This window comes from Balaenoptera acutorostrata, chromosome 4 (genome assembly GCF_949987535.1).
Source record: "Balaenoptera acutorostrata chromosome 4, mBalAcu1.1, whole genome shotgun sequence".
Classification (NCBI taxonomy): Eukaryota; Metazoa; Chordata; class Mammalia; order Artiodactyla; family Balaenopteridae; genus Balaenoptera; species Balaenoptera acutorostrata.
In genome coordinates, this window is record NC_080067.1 from 92846769 (window position 1) to 92869155 (window position 22387).

The following is a 22387-nucleotide window of genomic DNA, read 5'->3' on the forward strand; positions in this document are numbered from 1 at the left end:
AGAGTGGCCCACACGAAGGCCACAGCAGCCCTGAGCCTGATGCATTTAAGCCTTCTTTTAAAAAATCCGCTTGTCCGTGTTTAAGTATGAAATTCTGGCACCGCCTTCTGGTCATCACGGGGAAATGAGAGTTAAAGGTTTGGTCAAGGCACCTCCAGCCGACTCCAGCCAGAGCCAGCCCGTGGAGGATCCCTGGAGGCCTGGAGGCCGAGGAGAGGGAAAGGCAAGCACCTGTGGTCTCCTCTCCGTGACAAAGAGCCCTGTGTCAGCTTCGGGTTCTCGTGTCAGCCTTCCCCAGGGCAAGGATCAAATAACCAGGATTGCGCACGAGGATCAAATAACCAGGAAATGCAGAACCCACTGTGAGCAGGAACTGCTCTATTCTCTTAACTCTTGGCCTTTACCAAGACCTCTTTACCAAGATTTCTTTACCAAGAGATCAGTGCAGACGGCTGAGTCAGATACTGCTGTTGGGCCGTGAGGCACCGAATCCCAAGGGCTGCAGAGTAGCAGCTCAGAAACTTCCCCCTGGCTTAGAGGCCCACTGAGAGCAGGGCTGGTCCAGTGCGGGGACGGGCGTGGCATGCCTGTCTTGTGCCAGGCACTGTGGGAGACGCTTTCCTGTCAAGACTCCACAATCTTGTGCGGTTTTATTAACCCCACTTACCTGGTAAGAAAAACCACAGCTCAGAGACCTCAGGAAATTTGTCAAATGCGGTCTGTTTTTAAGGCACTGTGTTAGTTTTCTAGGGCTGCTGTAAGAAAACGCCACAGGGACTTCCCTGGTGGCACAGTGGTTAAGAATCCGCCTGCCAATGCAGGGGACATGGGTTCGAGCCCTGGTCCAGGAAGATCCCACATGCCACAGAGCAACTAAGCCTGTGAGCCACAACTACTGAGCCTGCGCTCTAGAGCTTGGGAGCCACAACTACTGAGTCCACGTGCCACAACTACTGAAGCCCGCAGGCCTAGAGCCCGTGCTCCACAACAAGAGAAGCCACCGCAATGAGAAGCCCGCGCACCGCAACCAAGAGTAGCCCCCCCCCCCCGCTGCAACTAGAGGAAGCCTGCGCACAGCAACGAAGACCCAACGCAGACAAAAATAAAATTAATTAATTAATTAATTTAAAAAAAAAAAAAAAAGGAAAACGCCACAGACTGGGTGGCTTAAACAACATCAGTTTATTTCCTCACAGCTCTAGAGGCTGGAAGTCCAAGATCAAGGTGTCAGCAGGTTTGGTTTCTCCTGAGGCCTCTCTCCTTGGCCTGCACATGGCCACCTTCTCCCTGTGTCCTCACAGGGTCTGCTCTCTGTGCACACCCATCCCCAGTGTCTCTGTGTGTCCTAATTTCCTCCTCTTATAAGGACACCAGTCAGACTGGATTAGGGCCCACCCGAATGGCCTCATTTTAACTTAACCAGCTCTTTAAAGGCCCTATCTCCTGATACAGCCATGTTCTGAGGTACTGGAGATTAGGCCTTCAACACATGAAATTCCAGGGAACACAAGTCAGTCCATAACAGGAACCAAGTCAGCCTTCAATCTTGGGCCTCTGGTTTCAGTCTGCGTCCCCTTCTGCGGTCCCATGCTGCTGTGCCCTCAGGCTTAGGCAAAACTTGCTTTCATTTGATTTCAGTGGGAGCGCAAGGTTTCTAAGAATCTAGGGAAAACTACCTTAGAAATTCAGTCAGAATGGCTATGTTCTACCCCTGCACCACAGCAGGTAGGCGCATGAAGCCCACACAGGGGACACCCCCTGTGCCCCAAGCTCTGGGCCCTCGGGACCTCACCTACACAAGGTCACTCCTTCAAGACTGAGGAGGTAGTTGGCACAGAGAGTCAGGCAAAAGAGGAGACAGAGAAATATGTTCCAAACGAAAGACCAAGACAAAACCTCACAAGAAGATCTTAATGAAATGGAGATAAGAATGGATACATTTTTCATGGCTTCAAGCAAACAAAATCTCAAGTCCAAAGTTGACCTAAGAGTTAGCGGGAAGGGAGGTTAACTGCCTGCTGAGAAAACCACCACTACATTTATAGGAAAATATACCTTGTCTTTTCCTCTCGGTTAAGCTGATAACTGGTGCCCAGGACCAGTTTGACAGCACCCTGTGTGCCTTACGACAGACCTTCTGGGTGTTGGCTCTCAGGGGAAGGCCCGTGACAACTGCTCCTTCCATATGCTTGAGAAATGAAATATTTCCTGCCATATCAATAAACAAAGGATGTCACAGTCATCAATGACTATACCCCTCAAACGTGAGCCGAGGAAACTCAGGGCTGGAAAGAATACCTGCCATCTAGCAGCCGTCAGACTGCAGCCACTCCCTGCGGTAACTCAGGATGTGTCAGGATACTGGCCCCAGAGAGCTGAGGTGCACATCAAAGGAATGATTTCAGTGAGCCAAGACTCTTGCTTCTTCCCGTACATAGAAAATCACTAAATTCCTTAACTTGAGATATCTGGTTTTCTTTTTTTTTTTTTTTTTAAATTAATAGACTTTTACTTTTTTTTTTTCAAGTATTTGTTTTTTTATTTATTTATGGCTGTGTTGGGTCTTCGTTTCTGTGCGAGGGCTTTCTCTAGTTGTGGCAAGCGGGGACCACTCTTCATCGCGGTGCGCGGGCCTCTCACTATCGCGGCCTCTCTTGTTGCGGAGCACAGGCTCCAGACGCGCAGGCTCAGTAGTTGTGGCTCACGGGCCTAGCTGCTCCGCGACACGTGGGATCTTCCCAGACCAGGGCTCGAACCCATGTCCCCTGCATTGGCAGGCAGACTCTCAACCACTGCGCCACCAGGGAAGTCCTGGTTTTCTTTAATTAGCAACAATCTTCTGACGTTCCCGACTACCTGCCCTTTGTTGCAAAACTCCTATGTATCCTGGCTCCTCCCCTCGCCTCCTCGGAGCAGCTTCTCAGAGTTACCTGAAACGCTTTCTCCCGGGCTGCAGTCCTCATTCTGCCCCCCAAAAAATTTAACTCGCAGCTCTCACGTTGTGCATATATATATTTTTAAGTCAACACGCTTGTTCACGCTTGTGCCAGGGGAAATGACAGCCACATGTCGTGCTGGTGTTTGGGAGCAAACTTGACCAAAGCAGCTGATGTGGAGGCCTAGGAATCCTAGTGCATCTCTGTAATATTCTTGTGACCAGCAGGTGGCGAGATGCCCCAGTATCCTTCCCATCTCCCAGATGTGTGCTTGCTGCCAGCAGGTTAAGGCTCTGGCGTGCTAGGATGCTGGGGCTTTGGGCGCGTGCGCCATCATTACCTCTCAGTGGAAGAGCCTTGGGCTTCATCTGCAGCCAGATTAAAGATGCAGGAACTCACGAGTATGAAAAGCATTGTGACTTTGTGGGTTCAGAATTGTAGCCAGTAAGAGCTGACCAGATTCAGGTACTAGTGAGACAATTACAGACCAGTGGAGCAGAAAGGAACAGGGCACTGAAATGTGCTACATACAAGTCAGTGCTTGGATGCTGAAAGGGGCAATGGTCCAACAATCAGAAGTCCACGGATGGGATGTAATACTGACTCTTACCAGCAGTGGGAGTCTGGGTCACTTAACCTCTTTGGGCCCATCTGAAGTGGGAACAATAACATGCTTTAGACAACGTGCCCTCCTGGAGGCTGGCTTAATTTAAGAACCTAATGAAATCATCTGCGAGAGGGTGCTCTATATTCAGAATACACTATACAGATATAACACATCCTTATTTTTAAAGACTTCCTCTCCCTTGCAAGTACAGCTCTCTGCACAGACTTTATTATAGTGATTTTTCACAGTGTTACATAGAAATTTACATGTTTATTTTTCCCGATAGGACGTACGTCTATGGGGGCAGTGACTAGATTATTCATCTTGTGTCTTTGGACCCAGCTCCTATTCGTCGCTGAATTAATAAACAAATAAATAATGTTAATCTACAAATTTACCAAAGGCATGAGGAAATGGTGTGGATATATGAGCATATACTATAAAAAAGAAAGTTCATGATTCTGGTCTTGGTTTATGAAACTCTCTTTCCCAAGTTAAGCACAGGTAATTCAGTGAAGACTTAGGAGAGCCACACAGAAAGAGGTTTCTGGTTCTGTTCATGGCCAGCACAATCAGGAGCTCCCAGTTCGTTATCCAAACTCCTGCCAGGTGAACTCCTGTTATCGGAAGTCATGCTATCCAAACTATCCAAATAGACAGGGACACGTTGTTTGATGAATCTTTCATTATCTGAACTGTGGTGCTCAGCACCTGGAACTCAGGAACCAAAGTGATTCTTGTAAATATCCCTTGTTATCCAAACATACTGGTTTCCTCAGCTTGGATTGCGAGGGATGCCCTATTAGCCAAATGGATTTATAACATTCCCTTTATACATAGGCATAGGCATACACACCTACATGTACATATACACAAGCCATCCTTTTTCTGGACAACACCTATCATTTATTGGTGTCCAGGATAAAAGAACATCATCTAACACAACGTTTCTGGAGCTTCTCCTGCCTAATTGTACAGTCAGGATCAGTTCTGCTCCGAGGAAGTATCTGAAGCTATGGCATGGTAGGTGGCATCCTGAGCTGCTTCTTAGGACTCACTGTCACTAAGGAAGGGAGAAAGGACACCCTAAATCCTGGGAGGGTCATCTCTGAATTCCTACTGCCTGGCACAGCAGTCTCATTTTTTTTTTACTCTTTTTTTTTTAAAATTAATTAATTTATTTGTTTTTATTTTTTTGGCTGTGTTGGGTCTTTGTTGCTGTGCATGGGCTTTCGGCGAGCGGGGGCTACCCTTTGTTGTGGTGTGCAGACTTCTCCTTGCGGTGGCTTCTCTTGTTGCGGAGCACGGGCTCTAGGCGCGCGGGCTTCAGTAGTTGTGACACGCGGGCTCAGTAGTTGTGGCTCGCGAGCAGTCTCATTTAATGTTTCTTAAGAGAGTGAGTGCTTGGGCCAGCTTCGAGGGCAGGGGCAGGAACACGATGGCTCCTCCAGCCAGACGTGAACGGACTGGTGGGGGCTGAAAGTGCTTTGCCTCCATACTGAAATTTAGAGGGTATTTATGTTATAATACGTACATTTTAACAGACCGTTTAGAGATCCTCTGGCCACGGTTAATGCAAGCCACCTCAAGTACACAACTTTTTCAAATATAAGGTTTTTTGGGTTTTGTTTTGTTATTTTAAATCTTCAAAGTATATGGTTTTACTGCTGTTTATTCAGACGAGAATCAAGATAAAAACATTTTTTTTTTAACCCTCACTTGTGAAAAGGAAGCAAATTCTTACCTATGGACCAGCGTGTTCTTGAGGCCGCCAACCAGGCCCCGGGCGATGGTCTTCACTCTGGGCGTGAGGATCGCTTGCGACACGTGGAAGGATCCGTGGGGAGAGCGCTCACTCAGTGTGGTCTCCAGGAAGAGTATGAGCTTGTGCACACTTGTGGTATTTGCCCAGGGCGCTGGGATCTTCTTTCCAGGCCATAGGAAGGGGTACTGCTTGTAGAAGGGACAGTGATAGAAGATGAGAACCTGAAACGTTCAGAACAAATAAAGGAGGGCAATTCATGAACAAGCTGAGTGCTAACTCCTCGGCTTTACACTGATTGATTGCTAGGAGGAAAGGTGCACAAATACAAACATACGTGGAACTTCAAAAATTGTTATACACATATTTTTTTAGAAAAATTAATACACAAAGATTTAAGCACTTGCTATATTCCTGACTTGAAGGTTTTTAACGTTTTGGGGGTCATGAACACCTTTGGAAGTATGGTAAACTCCTGAACCCCTTCTCAGATTGTTTTAAATGAATGTCTAAAATAAAATAGATAGGATTACAAAGAAAATCAATGAGATGGAAATATAGCTATCAACATAATAATTAAATTTGTAATAAATAAATTAATGTATGTGCTTCATAATAAACACATTAAATAAAAATATTTTGTTTGAAGTCTAATAAGTTCCATAATTTTGAGTAAATGATGACTAGACACAGTATTTCGAGATATCTGCACTAAACGAATATCTGTGGTTTCTGTGGGGACAAAGTCACAGGGAGTGCCAACACTGCCAGCACTGCCGTGGGTGACTGCTCACGCTCATAATCAGTGGTTATACCGATATTCAGTCAGAGGTTAAAAGTCAACATGTAGTGCTTTTCCCATCCAAATTCACAGACTTCTTAAATTCTACCCTAACCCACTCCCCTTGGGAATCTCTGGACCCCAGGTGGAGAACCTCAGCGGTTAGTCCCGTCTATAAGTTATGACTCCTATGCTCACGAAATTGACCCTTAGCTCTTGGGTTGAGATCAATACACTGAACTGAATTTGGGAGGATGTAGGTTTTCAGTTGTGCGTCCTGACTCTGAATGAAACTGCCCTTCCCGGGAGAGGGAGGGAGTGAGCTATGTGAGGCAGGGAAGACTTCAAGTACCGGATGGGTCTCCAGTGGGACCTCTCAGGATGGTGGTGATTTTGCAAATAATTAGCAAGCCACATCCACGGCATTAATTAGTTTCTGAAGGCAGCAGAGAGACAGGGCATTGCTATTTCGATTGTCCCAATTCAGAGCTCTGATGCTTAGGTTTCCAGAAGTACTATGTTTTTTCTTCTCCCGGGTACCAGTGATTCTTCCCTGGAGGAATGTCCATTGTGTGTATTTACACTCCCTGGACCGCAATCCTCGAATAGCTGGCCTGACAGCATAATTCTCCTGGCACCCAAGGGCAAGAGCTCTGAATGTGTGTCTTGTTTCCGGGGTGCATTTAGCCTAACTCCTCCTAAAGGCCTAGAGCTAGGGAACACCAGCCTCAAAGCACTGAACAGGCTGGTTGTTCTTGTTGCTTTTAATGGCTTTGAGTAATAATGTCTGACTGCCTGCTAATGACGTTGGTGGTAAACACATGGGTTAATGAGGTTAATCAGAGGCTCATCGTAAGCAGATTGCCTGGGAGATTGGGGAAGATTTCCTGCTGGCGTTGTAACTGGCTAGTTTGGAAGGCTGGGGTCTCCAGCATCTGTAAGTGTGAAAAGCTGGGCTGTGAGATGTGGGAGAGGCGGGAGGCTGTGTGATCCTTCGACAGGGCCTGTCAGACCATTTCCCATGCTGCCTGGCCCCTGGGCAGAGGGTCAGGGGATGAAAGGAAAGCGCTGTTCTTCACTCGGTCTTGGAGAACGAGCAAAAAGGACACATTCTACAAAAGGGGCTTTATGGCTTTCCTCAAGAGCCTTCTCAAGTAATCTGATCCTAAAGGTTATAGGGGGAATTTCTGTTTACAGTAGGAGCTTGGCCTAGAAAACCAGCCCTCATTCTACAGAATTCTGGGGGGGCAGTAAGTCTTGCCCAGGGCCTGTGTTTTGCATCTGACTCCCAACCTCGCTCTGCTGTATTTTCTGTCTGAGATATTCTTCCCTCCAGCTCAGCAATTCATATGCAGGTTTTCTCTCGAGACTCAGATTTAAAATCTCATTTCCTTTAAGAATTATTCTTTAATTGACCTCTTCTTATTTTGATCATTCTTTTACAGGGGCCCCTGGGATGCAGATTTATACTATGTACTATTTTTCAATTGATGGATTACAAAACCCTTTTTTTCATACAGTATATTTGAGGCAGTTTTGCCTTGTAATTGTATATATCAGTTGTCTTATATTTTACTAGTGGCACATATTCTTACCTTCTCATTAAGATTCTAAATACTGCCAAGTTGTAGATGAAATCTTCGAATTCACTGTACCCTCAAAACTCATAACCACTAATATACCAATACATACCTGTGAGCTGTGATATAACTGCATATTGAGTAAATGAAATGTGACTGAATGGTAGTACACTTCTTTCTATTAAACTGTAGTAATAAAATACTCTGGGGGTTACACGCAAGGCAGCTCATTACATAATGAATATTTAAAGTTTAACCACCAGTATGGCACTGCCCCAGCAGGGGGCAGATGATTGAGGGCTCTGTTGGAGATCTCTTTAGCTTTTAAGAAGAGGTATAGCAGAGAAACCTCTGGGAAAGGAAGGGGAACAGGGAAATCCTGGAATTCAAATTGATGACACGCTCCCTTTTTCTGACACATCATCACAGTCTCTTTCTTTCATAATTTTAGGGGTATTGGTTGTTGAATGACACAGATTAGCCTTTACTGTTCTGCTAGAAATTCACTGTCCACATGATTCATTATTCCTGAAATTACCTGTTTCTCTTGCAAATTTCTAAGTGATTTAGTATGCAATGTGGCAGCCCATCCAGAATACAATCTGTGCACAAAATTATAAAACTATAACAGATACCTGTTTATAAATTTAGCTGGACTCAAATTTAACCTTACCTGAATCCTTGTATTCAAAAGCCCTCTCACGGATCTTCCCTGTCTCCCATTCTGCTAACCCTCTGAGACCTTCTGATAATAAGGGCTCTTGAATAAGGAGAAAGTGTTTTTATTAGCATCGTCTATGACACTAGTTGTGAAAATCACCAAGATGTGTGAACAGCCCTGGGAGAGCATTGAAGGCTGTGGGAACTCAGTAGAGCCCAACAGCCTGTGACTGAGTCCTGGCCCTTGTCGCTCACTGACAATGTTCTCTTGGGCAAGGTGCTTAATTGCTCCCTGCCTCAGTTTTCTCATCTGTAAAATGAGGATAATAATGACAACCTATGTCATAGTGTTGTTGAGAGGATTAAATGAGTTAATCCCTGTACTCAGTACATTGTAAAGGCTCAATAAATGTTGTGTTCTTGCTCTTGTTACCCGTATTATTTAGCATTGTAAGAGAGAGATTCCACTGGGGAAAAATCTCTCCAAATTTGACCTGCGAGTCTGAATATAAACTTAGGTTTAGGGGATAGGTGTGATAAATATTTGGCAAAATACCACTTACAAAAGTTTTAGTGATGAAAAATAGCTTAGATAAAACTTAACAGATACTAAGAGTTAACTCATGAGTCTTCGTAGATTCCAAGACCTTTAGCACTTTCACGGGTGTGCAAAACAACCTGGTGTTTCCCATTACTCAGGCCGAGCCTGGGAGTCATCCTGGAATCCTCACATCCCAACAGTTAGGAAACCCTATTAGGTCTAACTTCTGGTGGATTCCAAATCTGACCACTTCCCACTAGTCTCCTCACTGGTTTCCGTACTTCCCTTCTGTCTTTCCAGGGCTCTTCCTAGTAACCAGAGGGATACCATCAAAACTGAAGTCAGGCCACAACACCCTGTGCTCAGAACCCTCCCAGAACCTTCCTCACTCAGAGTAAAAGCCAAGTCCTTTCAAGTGCCTTCAAGGGCCCCCTGATCAACCATGATCTCTCTGACCTCCTCCGCTGCTCTGCTCTCCAGTCCTGTGGCCCCTGCTTTTCCTCAACCATGTCAGGGACCCTCCTGCTTTGGGGCTCTGCTCTGACTGGTTCCTCTGCTGGGAAAGCTCTTCCCCCAATAGATTCACTCCCTCAAATGTCATCTTTTCAATGAGGGCTACCCTGATCAACACATTTAGAACTGTGACCAACCCTCCAACCCATAGATTCCTGGTTCCCCCTTACTGTGCTTGGCTTTCTTTTTCCATTGCTCTTATTACTTTCTAACATTCTCTATAATGTATTTATCATGTTTATTATCTATGATCTATCTCCCTCCACCTGAATGAAATCTCCATTAGGGCAAGGATCTTTGTTTTATTTACTGATTTATCCCAAGTGCTTAGAATGGAGCTCGGCACACACTTAGTGTTCACCATACATTTGCAAATGAATAATCTTTAATTGCTTTCTAATTAAAAGCTCTTCCCTCAGTTCAAAAATCACTGCCTCTTTAAGATGCTTTGGTTAATGCATCTATGAGTAAGGGAGCAACTGTGAATGAAAGGTACTTTTTTTCTTTTTCTTTTTTAGAGAGAGTCTAAATTGGAGCCTGACCATTCCTGAAGCTCTCCTCTCTCACTCTCCACCATCCTCTGGGACCAGAACAGAATATATCTGAGGCCCGCGCTCCTTTTCCTGAGTCTGTCCTTCATGGGTCTGGGTTTGGGGCTCTTCTCCACTTAGGGATGCTCCTCCAGCCTTGATCCCTTCGCGGGTTCTTCCTTCCTTAACTATCTTCCCCACGGGTTCTTCCTTCCTTAACTGTCTTCCCCGCTGACCCAAGCTCTGTGGAGATGGCCTTTCAAAATGTTAACTAACACCTCTGAGATGAATCACTTCATGTGCCTTTGTCAGCTAATGCTATCAAACAATATTTGGCAGGGATTCTCTGATATTGAGTTGAAGACAGGATGGGACAGATGATCCCTAAGGGGAACTAGGAGTGTGAAAACAGATACAACGGGAGACAGAAAAATGGTAATGGCCAACTGGTCCTATTTCACAACTCTGCCTTGGGCGGGTTCTGGCCAGGCCATTGCCAGACAAGTTAATCCCAGTTCAACTGTGCCCAGGGGAGCCCTTGGTGCCGTCCTAGAGCCCAGGAACTGGTGTGCAGATCTTTATTATCCCAAACAATCTATGCCTTCTGGCCCAAGAGCCCTGGAGTGAGCTGCCTTAGAGCTGGTGACACAGAAAAAGCAGAAAGAGTTCCGTTGTGGCCCTTGGAAGCTAACCTCTGTTCCCTCCTACCTGGCACTTCTTCTCCCACAGCGTCCGCAGCGTCATACTCTCCACACTGCAGGCTGAGCACAGCTTGCTCCCAAAGGCCTCCTGGATCCGGAGAATCAGGCGTTTGTGATGGGCCTCGTCCATGGCATAGAAGTGGTTGAAATCCAGGAAGACAATCTCTTGGGGGTGCTGTGTGAGGAACGAGTCAATCTCCATCAGCCCATCCCAGACCCTGATGCCAAAAAGCCCGTGAATGAAGTAGATTTCCTGGTCGGCATCCCCTGGCTTGGAAGACACACGCAGGTCGAAGTAGCGGATCCCAGCGTCCAGCTGTTCTCGGAATGTCAGGTTCTGAGTCACAGACCATTTCTTCATGAGCTTCTTTACCAAGGAGATCCTGGCGAGGCGTTTGATAGCTGGGGTTTGGTCAGGCCCCACTGGGGACTTTTCGTCTACCCAGTAACTGAATGAGTCATGGGAGCCTATACGAAGCAATAAATGTGAGGACAGCGGTTGAGACTGGAGCTGGGACAGATAATCCAATTGATAAGAAAACAACAACAAAAATTTAGAACCAAGCACACACGCAGAATATTGTGAACAAATACTTGCAAAAATTTTCAAGCTTGCTAGGGATGAAATAAACACAAATAAGAGTAACATAGTCTTGGGCTTCCCTGGTGGCGCAGTGGTTAAGAACCCGCCTGCTAATGCAGGGGACGCGGGTTCGAGCCCTGGTCCGGGAAGATCCCACATGCTGCGGAGCAACTAAGCCCGCGAGCCACAACTACTGAGCCCGTGTGCTACAACTACTGAAGCCCCCACACCTAGGCCCGTGCTCCACAACAAGAGAAGCCACCACAATGAGAAGCCTGCACACCGCAACGAAGAGTAGCCCCCACTCGCTGCAACTAGAGAAAGCCTGTGTGCAGCAACAAAGACCCAACGCAGCCAAAAATAAATAAATAAATAAATTTATTCAAAAAAAAAAAAAAAAAAAAAGAGTAACATAGTCTTATTAGCAGCTTGTTAAGCCTGGGGTAAAACTATAATTTCATACATTGCTGGTATAAGGTATTGATTAATTAATAAATACCCTTTTGTAAAGCTATGTAGAAATATGTTTGGAAAGAGGAGCTTTAAAATATTCTAAAATTTAAAATTTGATCTAGTAATTTCATTTCAGAAAATTCATTTTCAATAGGAAAGCTATTCTGAAGAACTAAACTAATGTTTGGGAAAACAAAGATGTTTGCTGAAGAATATTCCTAATAGAGACAAACTAGAGGTTGCTTAAGTGTCCCTCGTAGAAGAATGCTTAATGGTGGCACAGCTGCTTTGAATAAGCAGCCTTGCAGGCATTGAAAGAAAAGATAGGAAAACTCTGTGTCGGTCTCACTAATGCTGGGACAGGCATTTAAATTCTAGGAAAGGCAGAATTTTTTTTCTTTAAACTGCCTTCTTCTTACACTTTTGTATATACTATTTTCCTATTGTAAAAATGAGTCAGTAGGAATGATTTCTTGACAGATCAGATAAACATCCTGAAGAGCTCAACCTAGGTTAGTTATATGTCCCTCTTTTTGAATAAGCCAAATCTGCTATTAAATGATCAAATAAGCCAAATCTGCTATAAATGATCAAATGCATGTTGTGTTTCTCTTCCTTAAAGAGGGTAGGGATCCTCCTAGACACTGAGATGATCTTATTGTTATAAAGTCTAAGTGACCACGAGAGACACATTTCTAACTATAGTGAGAAAATATTTCAGTAGTGACTTAGGTAAAAATTATCTTTAACAAATATCTTTTGTTTTGTCATTGGTTTCTATCTGGTGTCAACCATTATTATTTGGTTGGCTTGGTGACTGGCCCTGACCCTGGGGGGCTCCACACAGGCGGCTGCACTTTGCAAGCAAAATCTAGGAGGAAAGTGTCATGTTCTGACACTACCAACCTTGTTCTTAATCACTACCCCCACACCGGAATCAAAATTCTTATATTCATATAGAATACTCTTGACTGTCACCAGTTATCCTTTTTACTAAATTGTAGAGTAGGCGTTTCATACATAATATAGGATTTTACACAACTCTACTGTTTCATGTTTTATTACTTCCATCTTCTTGAAAATAAATCATTCTGGGAATGGCTTTACTGTTCTATCTTCTCAGAAATAAAGCAAAAAAAAAAAAAAGGTGGCAAGCGATGCTTTATTTTTATGCAGTCTCTAGAACATGGAGGGTATTCAGTAACTATTAAGAAAAAGCATAGTTATCAATCCTTAGGCAAAATGAATTTTGCAAGCAAGAGAATTACTAGCATATTTAAGGTAAAAAAAAAAAATTGCCGTTACTAATAGATATGTGGGGCAAGTCCCCCTGGAGCTTCCATACTGGTTGTCTCTGCTAATGAGACTCACTGGATACTTGCCGAATGTTCTGCTTCCTTGGGCTGCACAGAAATAGGAGATCTTCACACCTCCTCATCAAGAGATTTATTACGAATACATTATGCATAGATGGAGAACAGCCAGTTCTCTCTTCTTTTTAGATTTTATCAGCAGCCCAGCTGTCCGGGATTGAGTGTGTAATATAGTGTGAGTTTCGCATTGTACTTAATTCTTCCTTGGGTATCAGGGAATAGGCATTATCCAAGCATGGAGGAGAGCAAATCCTCTCTGGTATTCTCTTGTTGGTGCTGAGTCCAGTTTCATGTCCAGAGGGAGATGTGCTAACAACCTCTGAGGCTTTTCTCTGTGTCTGAGGATTCTGCGGCACTGTGACGGCGATGGGGCCCCAGGGACCATTTCTGAATACACAGCGACACACAGGGTACCCAGCCCATCCCACGGAAGAGGGAGGGTGTGCACGTTCCCTGGGAACCGGGAGTCTCTCTCTCTTTGCTCCCTTTTCCATTCTGGGTGCCCAGCACTGCCCACTTCCGCCCCCTTGATAGGAAGGGACAGGACAAGGGAACAGGCTGTTTGCTGGCTGGTTTACAGCAGGTGTCCTACCGAGGCCTCCAGCAGTCAAAGCCAGCACTCACTCGTTAACCACTATCAATATTTTTGCCTTTCTACTTACTTTTTTCCAGGAAGTGTTTGGCCTAACTCACATAGAGTGAGAGAATAACATTCAGGTACTTAAGTGCATTTAACTATTTCTTTTTTGAAAAACTGGATAAAAATGCCCCAACCCTCACCAGAATATTTACAAGTTATACAATGTGCAAATAATACTTATAAAAAGAAAATCCTAATATTTTGCACTCCAGATTTATTATCAAAGTGTCCTCTTCTCCCTACACCTGAAAGAAGTTATTTCACTCTTTAAAGATTGTCTTTAGGGCTACTTCTCCCCCTCTGCCCTGGGATGTATGGGTTAAATTCACACATTTCCCCCAGAAGGGGTGAAAAAACCCCTGCTCCATTGGTCCTTGCCTTGTTCTCGAAGAGAACTGCCGTGTGGCGTTGGTAGGGATCTCTGCTCCGTGAGTTCTGGCTTGTTTTATGATAAGGTTAGAAAATAGTTTAGAGCCTCACCCTGCTGTGATTTCTGCCACGGGAAGTGTTTTTGCTGCTACTACCTGGCAGCACCTGTGCATCTTCACTCATCCTCTCCATGGCTCTTTTATCACTGTCTAAAATAGATTTAAGTGGTCCTCTTTATCTTAAGAACAAAACAAAGCACTTTCCATTACACGCCTTACCCCTTCAAGTGACTATCTTCTCTTTCTTCCCAGCTGTTGAATTCTTGAAAAAGAGGCCAGTCGTGTGGCCTTGGTCTCCCCCGATCTACTCCCTCCTTCCAGTCGGAGGCCACCTCCTATCCTTCTATTGCTACTTTTGATCCTTATAAACTTGGAATCAACAACTCCAAGTGGCTTTATTCTTCTTAGCTTCTCTGAGGGTCTGCTAAGTCAGCTCTTTTCTGGAACCTTCCATTCCCTTGTGATCCACAATGCACACTTCTGGGTGTTCCTATCCTGTTACCTCTCTCCTTTGGCCTCCTTTGCTGGCTCCTCTCCCTCCTTCTTGTCCCCCAGTTTAAACGTTTTCCAAGGGTCTTTATTCCTTCCTTCTCCCACCCTCAGAGATTTCGCTCACTTCCCAAGTTTTTACCACAGCACCATTATGCAGACGACACCAAAAGTTTCATTTCTAGCTCAGACTCTTCTAAGTTCCAAATTTATGTTTCTGACTTCTCCTGTGGTCTTCCATCCACGCCTGCCTGCTGACGCAACAAATTACAGATTTTCAAAGTACTCATGCTGTCCCTCTCACCCCTACAAAGTGCCTCTCTTGAAGTTCTGCTCAGTTACTCAGACTTGAAACCTCGGATTCTAATTAAATTCTTCCCTCTCCCTCACCCCCTTCATCCAACCAGGTACCAAATCTTTGCATTTGACTTTTACAACAGACATCAAACATGTCTCTTCCTTTAACCTTCACCTGCCACCCTCCTCATTAGCAGTCCTTTAATCAGGACCAAAAGAACCCTAACTTGTCCTTTCAGTCCAGCCTCCCTCCAATTTGTTCATATTCGAAAGTCAATCATCTCAAGATATAGATCAGGTTCAAACTCTGGACACTGGGGTTTAGGACTCTCCTCACTACGGCTCCGATGTATTATTTCAGTCTCATCTCTCATCAGGCCCCCTTCCTGGACTCTATGCACTTACTTTTGCTGACAGCTTCCATAAAATATTCTCTTACCCCAACTCTGTCTACCAGCATTTATAACCCATATTGGGCAAGCTGCCTACCCTATGCCTCAGTTTTTTAACCTGTAAAATGGGCATGATAGTATCGATTGTCACAAAAATTGTTGTGAACATTGGAATGCATGCAAAGTGCCTGGAACAATGCTGATACAAACTAAGTGCTGAACTATTGTTATTGTTATTATAAGTCATTCTCTGTTAGTTGGAAAATAGAGGGAGGAAGGGGTGATTAACTGAAATTCCTTATCTTAAATACTCAGGGTCTGGAAGATTTTCTTTCCTGCACCTGAAGCACTGTTCCTCTCCATCTCCATCTTATTGGTTGACATGGAGATGATAGCTTAGCCTCTACTTTGTTGACAGTAGCTGTCACTCACTCTCTTGGTCACAGCCTAAGCTTTGTCATCGCCCACTTCTAAAATCACAAAACGCAATATCCTACCTTCTGATCACAACTTACTTTCTTCTGCCTCATTGTGACTTGACTTCTATCCCCCCTAATCTGAGAGCCCAGAGTTGGCTCTACTTCATCCTTTAGCTACAACCAAGGTTGTTACTTGCCACTTTTACCTGCAGAATTATTCATTATAACCATCCAAAAGCTGTAAGGATCACTGTTGAGGCACTCTGTCTGTCTATACATGCAGATCGTGTGCACAACCCCAGAATGCACATGGAAATATTAATGTGATATTTTCTAACAAACTTTTTGCCTAATAACAAATGTTTTACTTCTCTAATATTCCTCTTTTATAGAGTGGACTAAATAAGGTTTTAGAAAATAATAGTCATCAAATATTGGATGACTATTTTCAGACTTTTCTGGGTAGGGAATTTTTGTTGTCATCTCAAGAATATTCCATACAGAGCAGGAAATACGGACATACAGGCCTGTCCTTAATGTTCTACACTCCATGGACTGCTATCATCCCTAATTTTAGCCCTACAAAGGTGAGGTTTTTTTCCTCCAATTTTTGAAAACTGATTTTTCTTCAATCCTTTCATTTTCACAATTACCACTCTTGTCTCTTCCTGTTTCTTTATACAATCAAAAGGCATTAAAATGCCTCTATTTCCTCTCTTTATGTATACAAAACCCTGGATAATGTATGTGAAAGCATTTTGTAATCTAAAGCAGTAATTCTCAACCTTGAATGCGCATCAGAATCCCCTGGGGGAGCTTTTAAAAAACACCAGTGCCCAAGACCCCACCCAAGACCCACGGAGTCAGAATCTCTCTGGAGTGGGAGTTGAGAATAAAAAACTTGAAAAGCTCGCCTGGTGATTCTATCAGGCACCCAGGCTTGACATTCACTGCCATAAACGTAAGATTATCCTTTGCCAACAAGCTCTCTGACTTCCGGGGATCCATTTCTCTGGTTGGTCTTCTAGTACTTTCAAATCTTCAAATAATAATCTGGTGGACTGCCTTTCCCATATCTGGGTAGAAGCTCTCTTTACCATCCTTTGTGTTCTAGGAATGCCTCCTGCTCTTTGACCAGCTGAATAATCACCACTTCTTTGTAGAGAAGAAAACTATTGGGGCTCCTTGCTTCTTTATCATGCCTTCTAGTAAGTAATTAGATGAGGATATTTAAGTTTAATTAGAGCATTTTAGACGTGCACTGGGTCACAGAGTTCAGAATAAAGTCACTGAGGCAGCAAAATCACAAGGAAAGAGATATTTGAATGAGAAAAGGTTAGCAGGATGTCTATCCAGTGTTAGGGTTATTTCCTCCTAGACAGCATTAGGTTACAAGATAATCTAAGGGACAAAGTAGGAGAAAATGAGCTGCTTTGTGAGGACGGGGGACAGCCAGTTTGCTCCTTATCTGGAACACCAATTGCTGCTTGACTCTTTCTGAGGTTTGCTATTTGGGAGTTAGGAGACCTCAAGTGAGCATGCAACAGTTTTTAGTTAAAGCACTTTCATTACCCATTTCTTGCAATTTGGAAGAGTAGCCATTTTTCTGAACTCAATTAAAAAGAGTTCAGCAAGCTTCTTGGGAAGCTGGTCTCTAAATAAAACTAAGAGAATTCAAATCACACACCCTGAAATGATACACGTCGTCACAACACAATGGCATTTCAGATTATGAGGTGACTATACTTAGAGCCACAGAGGGAAGAATGAGACAAGAGTTAAGTGAAGAATATGAGAAAGAGAAAATCCTCTTTATCACACCTCTGGGTGGCATCCGGGGAGGTGGGGATGGTGACCCAGGTCAAAGAACGCCTGACCTCCACTTGTCAAACCAGGACTTGAGGGAAACAGGCTCCCAAGGAAAACCCTGTATCCCTGGAAATGTCCACTGACAGCACGGTGTGACAGGCACAGTGCTAGGCCCGACGCTACAGACAGGAGGAGGCTGGAATCCTCCTCGGGACTCGCTGCCTAGCAGAGGAGACCCAAACCCCATCCTGCAACCAGTGGTTTCACAGAAATACATGCCAGAAAGTAGGGGCAATTAATTCCATCCAGGAGTTTCAAAACTTTCATTTAAAGGTCAATTTGTATCTCTGTTTCAGGGATAAGAGAGAACATAAAGAAATGAAGTCGCTCAATATTCTGTGATAACCTAAATGGGAAAAGGATTTGATAAAGAATAGAAACATGTATATGTATAACTGAATCACTTTGCTGTACACCTGAAACTAACATAACATTGTAAATCAACTCTGCTCCAATATTAAATAAAATTTCTTTTGAAAAAAAAAAAGAACGCCTGACCTCATATATTTAAGAAAATCTCTTCTCACTTCCCTCAGGTACCACCCTGCCCTTGGTGGGCCCTTTAACCTTGAAGCCCATTAACCCCTCCAAGTCTGTTCACTGAAGGCCACCCTCCCACCCTGTGTTTACTCACACCATTCAATGTATTGGTGCCTCTAGGCCACATGTTCTCAACTGGGTGGCTCCGCCCCAAGGGAACAAAAAAATTGGTTCTTGGGGGAATGAAAAAAATCTTACTCTTTTTATGTTCAAAGTATAAAGAGAGTACTTGGGCTTCCCTGGTGGCGCAGTGGTTGAGAATCTGCCTGTCAATGCAGGGGACACGGGTTCGAGCCCTGGTCTGGGAAGATCCCACATGCCGCGGAGCAACTGGGCCCGTGAGCCACAACTACTGAGCCTGCGCGTCTGGAGCCTGTGCTCCGCAACGGGAGGGGCCGCGATAGTGAGAGGCCCGCGCACCGCGATGAAGAGTGGCCCCTGCTTGCCACAACTAGAGAAAGCCCTCGCACAGAAACGAAGACCCAACACAGCCAAAAATAAATAAATAATTTTTAAAAAAAACCAAAAAACAAAAAAAACCCTGCTGCATAACATGGATTTGTTTAAAAAAAAAAAAAAAGAGAGTACCTAAACAGATATACCGAACAGTGTATCTGCAGTATTAAAATTTCATCGCTGGGGGGTGGGGATGGTGAGCAGGAGCAGGGTAGAAATAGCTAAAAAGACTCCTTAGTTTGGCCATAAAGGAAAAAAGGCTGAGAAATATCACTCCAGACTGAGCTCCCTGGTAGCCAAATGGACAGCTGACATGTCTGGGTTGGATCTCTGACCCTGCACCTCTTTTATCCTTAACTGGCATGTCTGTCAATGCCACCAGTGACTGCTTCCCACTGGACACCATCCATAAGGTGAGTCGATACTGGAGGGTTCTGTTCTCATCCCCTGCCCCTAGAACACTAATGGGTTGAGAGCCAGTTATTTCTTAAATATTCCTACCAGGCCTCTCCAGGCCCAGCAAGTCATTTCTCCACCTACATAGCCCTGAAGGACCCAGAGTTGTAGTGAACAAGATGCCAGTTTAGCAAGAAGAGATTTACCAGTGGTGTAAGTCCTGAGCCCTAGCTTGATGAAACACTGTAGCTCTGGATAAGCTACATGGAGAGTTCTCACAATGGTTAAGAGCATGGAGTCTGGTGCCAGGCTGCCTAGATACATACTCTTGGCTGCACTGCTTACTAGCTAAGTGACTGAAATGCTGTGCCTCAGTTTCTCACCTGTCAACAGGGGACAACAATAGTACCAACATCAATGGTTTGTGGTGAACGTTAAGTGATTAACTCAGGTAAGCATTCAGAAGAGTCCTTGGCCAACAGAATGAGCTCAAACATATTATTAGTATTCTTTCATTATTAAGGAATTTGTGTTATCGCCTACTTGAATGACACAACCTGAGAAACAAATAATTCTAGTTTTTAAATAATGTTGTGAAACCTCATTAAATATTCATATTCAGGGATCTGCTGTGGCAGTTAACTGAGAAAAAGGAAGTTTGCAGTTTAAGGGATTTATTTTAGGTTTCATCCAGAATTAACATCAAAATGAATAAATTAAAATCACAGTATTATATAGGCTAAGTATAAATTGGCACTAAAAGTATAATTATAAACAATCTCTAGTCTGCTCCTGTGTCAATAACAGGAATAAATAAATTCAGTGACTACGCAATTTGAAAATATGGGAGAGAAAGTTCCAAGGATATTCTTGAACTTTTTACTTTTAACATCATAGAATCAGACATCCTCAAGTGATTTCTATAGAAAAACAAACACAAAAAAACCAAATCCAATCTATTGCTAAAAGCATGTTGGATAGCTGATTTTTGGAGAAGGAAAACCTATCATCCATTATTTGAAATGGAAAGAAACAGTAATACTTCCCCAACTCTTCAAAAAACCCTATCAGTTTTAATAAATACCAGTAAAACACTCAAAAGCTTATATAACCATCCACAAAGAATCTTTCTACAATAGAAAGCATTAAAACACCAAACACCAGTCTTCCTGAAGCTTTCTTCAGTATTCTGAAGTCATACTTTCAGAAGTTTTTTTCTGTATTTCTTGCACATTTAAAATACTAGTGCACAGTTCTTAAGGACGTGAGCATGACCTCTTTATGTCAGATCATCTCCCTCAACATGCTTTATCACTTTGTTTTTTCTTTGCAAGTATGGGCTTTTCAGGCCTCTTGGGTTCACCGATTTTATTCAAAGGCTTTTCGCTTTCTTAGAAGACATTTCTACTCAGTAATGTGGCAAGTTGAGAGCACTAATGTACAATTGAGCCTACTGAGAGAGCAGCTGGGCCATGGATGTGACACATTTCTCCATCTCCTGGCCTGGATGTACCTGCAACTAGAATGTTTTTGCTAGCCCACATGTGTGAATATGCTATAGTGAGATATTTTCATTCAGGTAGTGAATTCCAGGTAAAACAAATCTTATTATAAGTTGTTATAGCAAATGTTTAAATAGCAAAACTTCATAGCAGGGATACCTATAGAGGTGTTTGGAACTAATGTCTCTCAGTTGCCAAAGCATTTATGTGCACGTCGATGTGTATATGTTGACACTAGAGTGGTCTGTCTGAAATGAAATCCAGATAAAACTTATATTCAGGAGGGAAAAAAATGCTTCATTTACTTGGAAAAGTATATTTAAAAGAATTGAAAAAAATTCACTATTTCACAGAAGTATTTTTACTAATAAAAATAAAGAGCTTCTAATAGACATAATCATCATTCTGCAAAATTTCTTTTAAAGACAATTATTATTTTGAGCTTATTTTTAAAAGAGCCATCTAAACTCCAGATTTTTATCTGGACTTCATCATACTACTTCTGTCAAAATTAAGATGGTCTGGCCCATTGCAGGCTAGGTCTTAAAACATATACTGAATGTGCATGCATTTTCTGTTAGGAATAGTCAAGAGTGTTCAGTTAGGGCTTGTTTATTTTATCTCAGTTTGAACTTTAGGTCATATGATTTGTAATTTCATATTCTTTCTCTGATTATTAGCCTATACCATACCAGGTGAGGCCAGAATAATGCAGGCAGCTTGCAAGAAAACAGGTGCAGCCGTTTTGCCAGTTACCCAGTGGAGCTGATGCTGTTATAAAATGGTACCGAATGTCCAATTTATTTTTCTAAATTCATGTAAAATATACATACCAAAAAATTATTCTGGGAAGATGAATAAGATCTTAGCTGCAAAAACTACAACAAGAGGATATTAAAGATGCCCAAACACAAAAGACCAAAAATCTTGCTTACACTCTATCTTAATGAAGCTAGGTCATTCAGATAACCAGAAGGTGTCTGGGCTGGAATAAAGGGTCAACTAGATCAAATGATGGTCAGTGCCAACAGCAGAAGAGAGAGCAGTATCAGGCTTTATAAAGAGAGAGAAAAGATAAGTGTTCAAGCCAAAGAAAGACAGTGATGTTCTCCCATCTCCAAAGGAGGAAAAGAAGAGAGAACAGCCCTCAAGTGGAGTTGGGATCAGAAATTGAGAGGCCTAGCTGAACAAAAGCTCTTCCTGATAATGTCCACCCACCTTGGAGAGTTCTGGGAGATAGCCTGGTGATGTATTAATCCATTTTAAAGGGTTGAATTTTTCCAAAAAAATAAGAGGATTTTATGCCTTGATTTACACAGAGCCCAGAAGACTCTATCTTCACATAATTTCTAAGAAATCTTTCAGAAGTATTTCTTAGAAAATGAGCTTAAAAATGAGGGTTGGGCCCTCAAACCCACTGTCTCTCTAATAGTGTTTGCATTTTAATGAACCTGTGATTTTTAAGAAATTTTAAAAAAACGAAGGCGATCGAAACATTCCCATTCAAGATCATTTGATCAAGAAGTCTGGATATTCTTCTAAGGTTTGGAGAGACCACTACTTAATTTTACCAATGACTAAGAACATATATCTCAAGTTCCACATGGAGCTTATCAGCAAGGTCGCGTTTCCGAAGAAGAGCCACTTAGGAACTGCTCACTCCCTCGGCGCCAGGGTCCACTCTCAGACTCAGATGGTGACGGGGAATACACAGGGACCCCTCTCTGGCCCTTCAGAGAGCATGGGTCCAGCTGGACTCCAAACGCCCTGCTGCTCGGCTCTCACTTCCCGAGGAGGCTGGCACCAGCCCCTCCCCCTCCCCGGCATCTTCCTGCCTCGTGACAGCAGCTCTGGCAGCAATTCGGGCTTCCAGGGAGAGCTATGTTGAGGGGCACAGTATCAGAGCGGTGGCTGAAGGGATCCGTCAACAAGGGATGTA

At 43.5% G+C, this 22387-nt stretch overlaps 1 protein-coding gene across 4 annotated transcripts in view; it reads right to left on the reverse strand.

Annotated features, from left to right (window-relative positions):
• Positions 1-22387, reverse strand: part of PLCXD2 (phosphatidylinositol specific phospholipase C X domain containing 2) — a 50557-nt gene that overhangs the window by 8620 nt on the left and 19550 nt on the right. For 2 of the 4 annotated variants that reach the window (XM_057545230.1, XM_007181945.3), the window contains exons 2-3: positions 10619-11079; positions 5288-5529 (exon numbers count right to left, since the gene is read on the reverse strand). In XM_057545230.1, the coding sequence (XP_057401213.1) occupies positions 5288-5529; positions 10619-11079 (703 nt within the window). Of the gene's footprint in view, positions 1-2731; positions 5042-5287; positions 5530-10618; positions 11123-22387 lie in introns of those variants that run through there. The other 2 variants (XM_057545232.1, XM_057545231.1) reach the window with 2 other exon arrangements.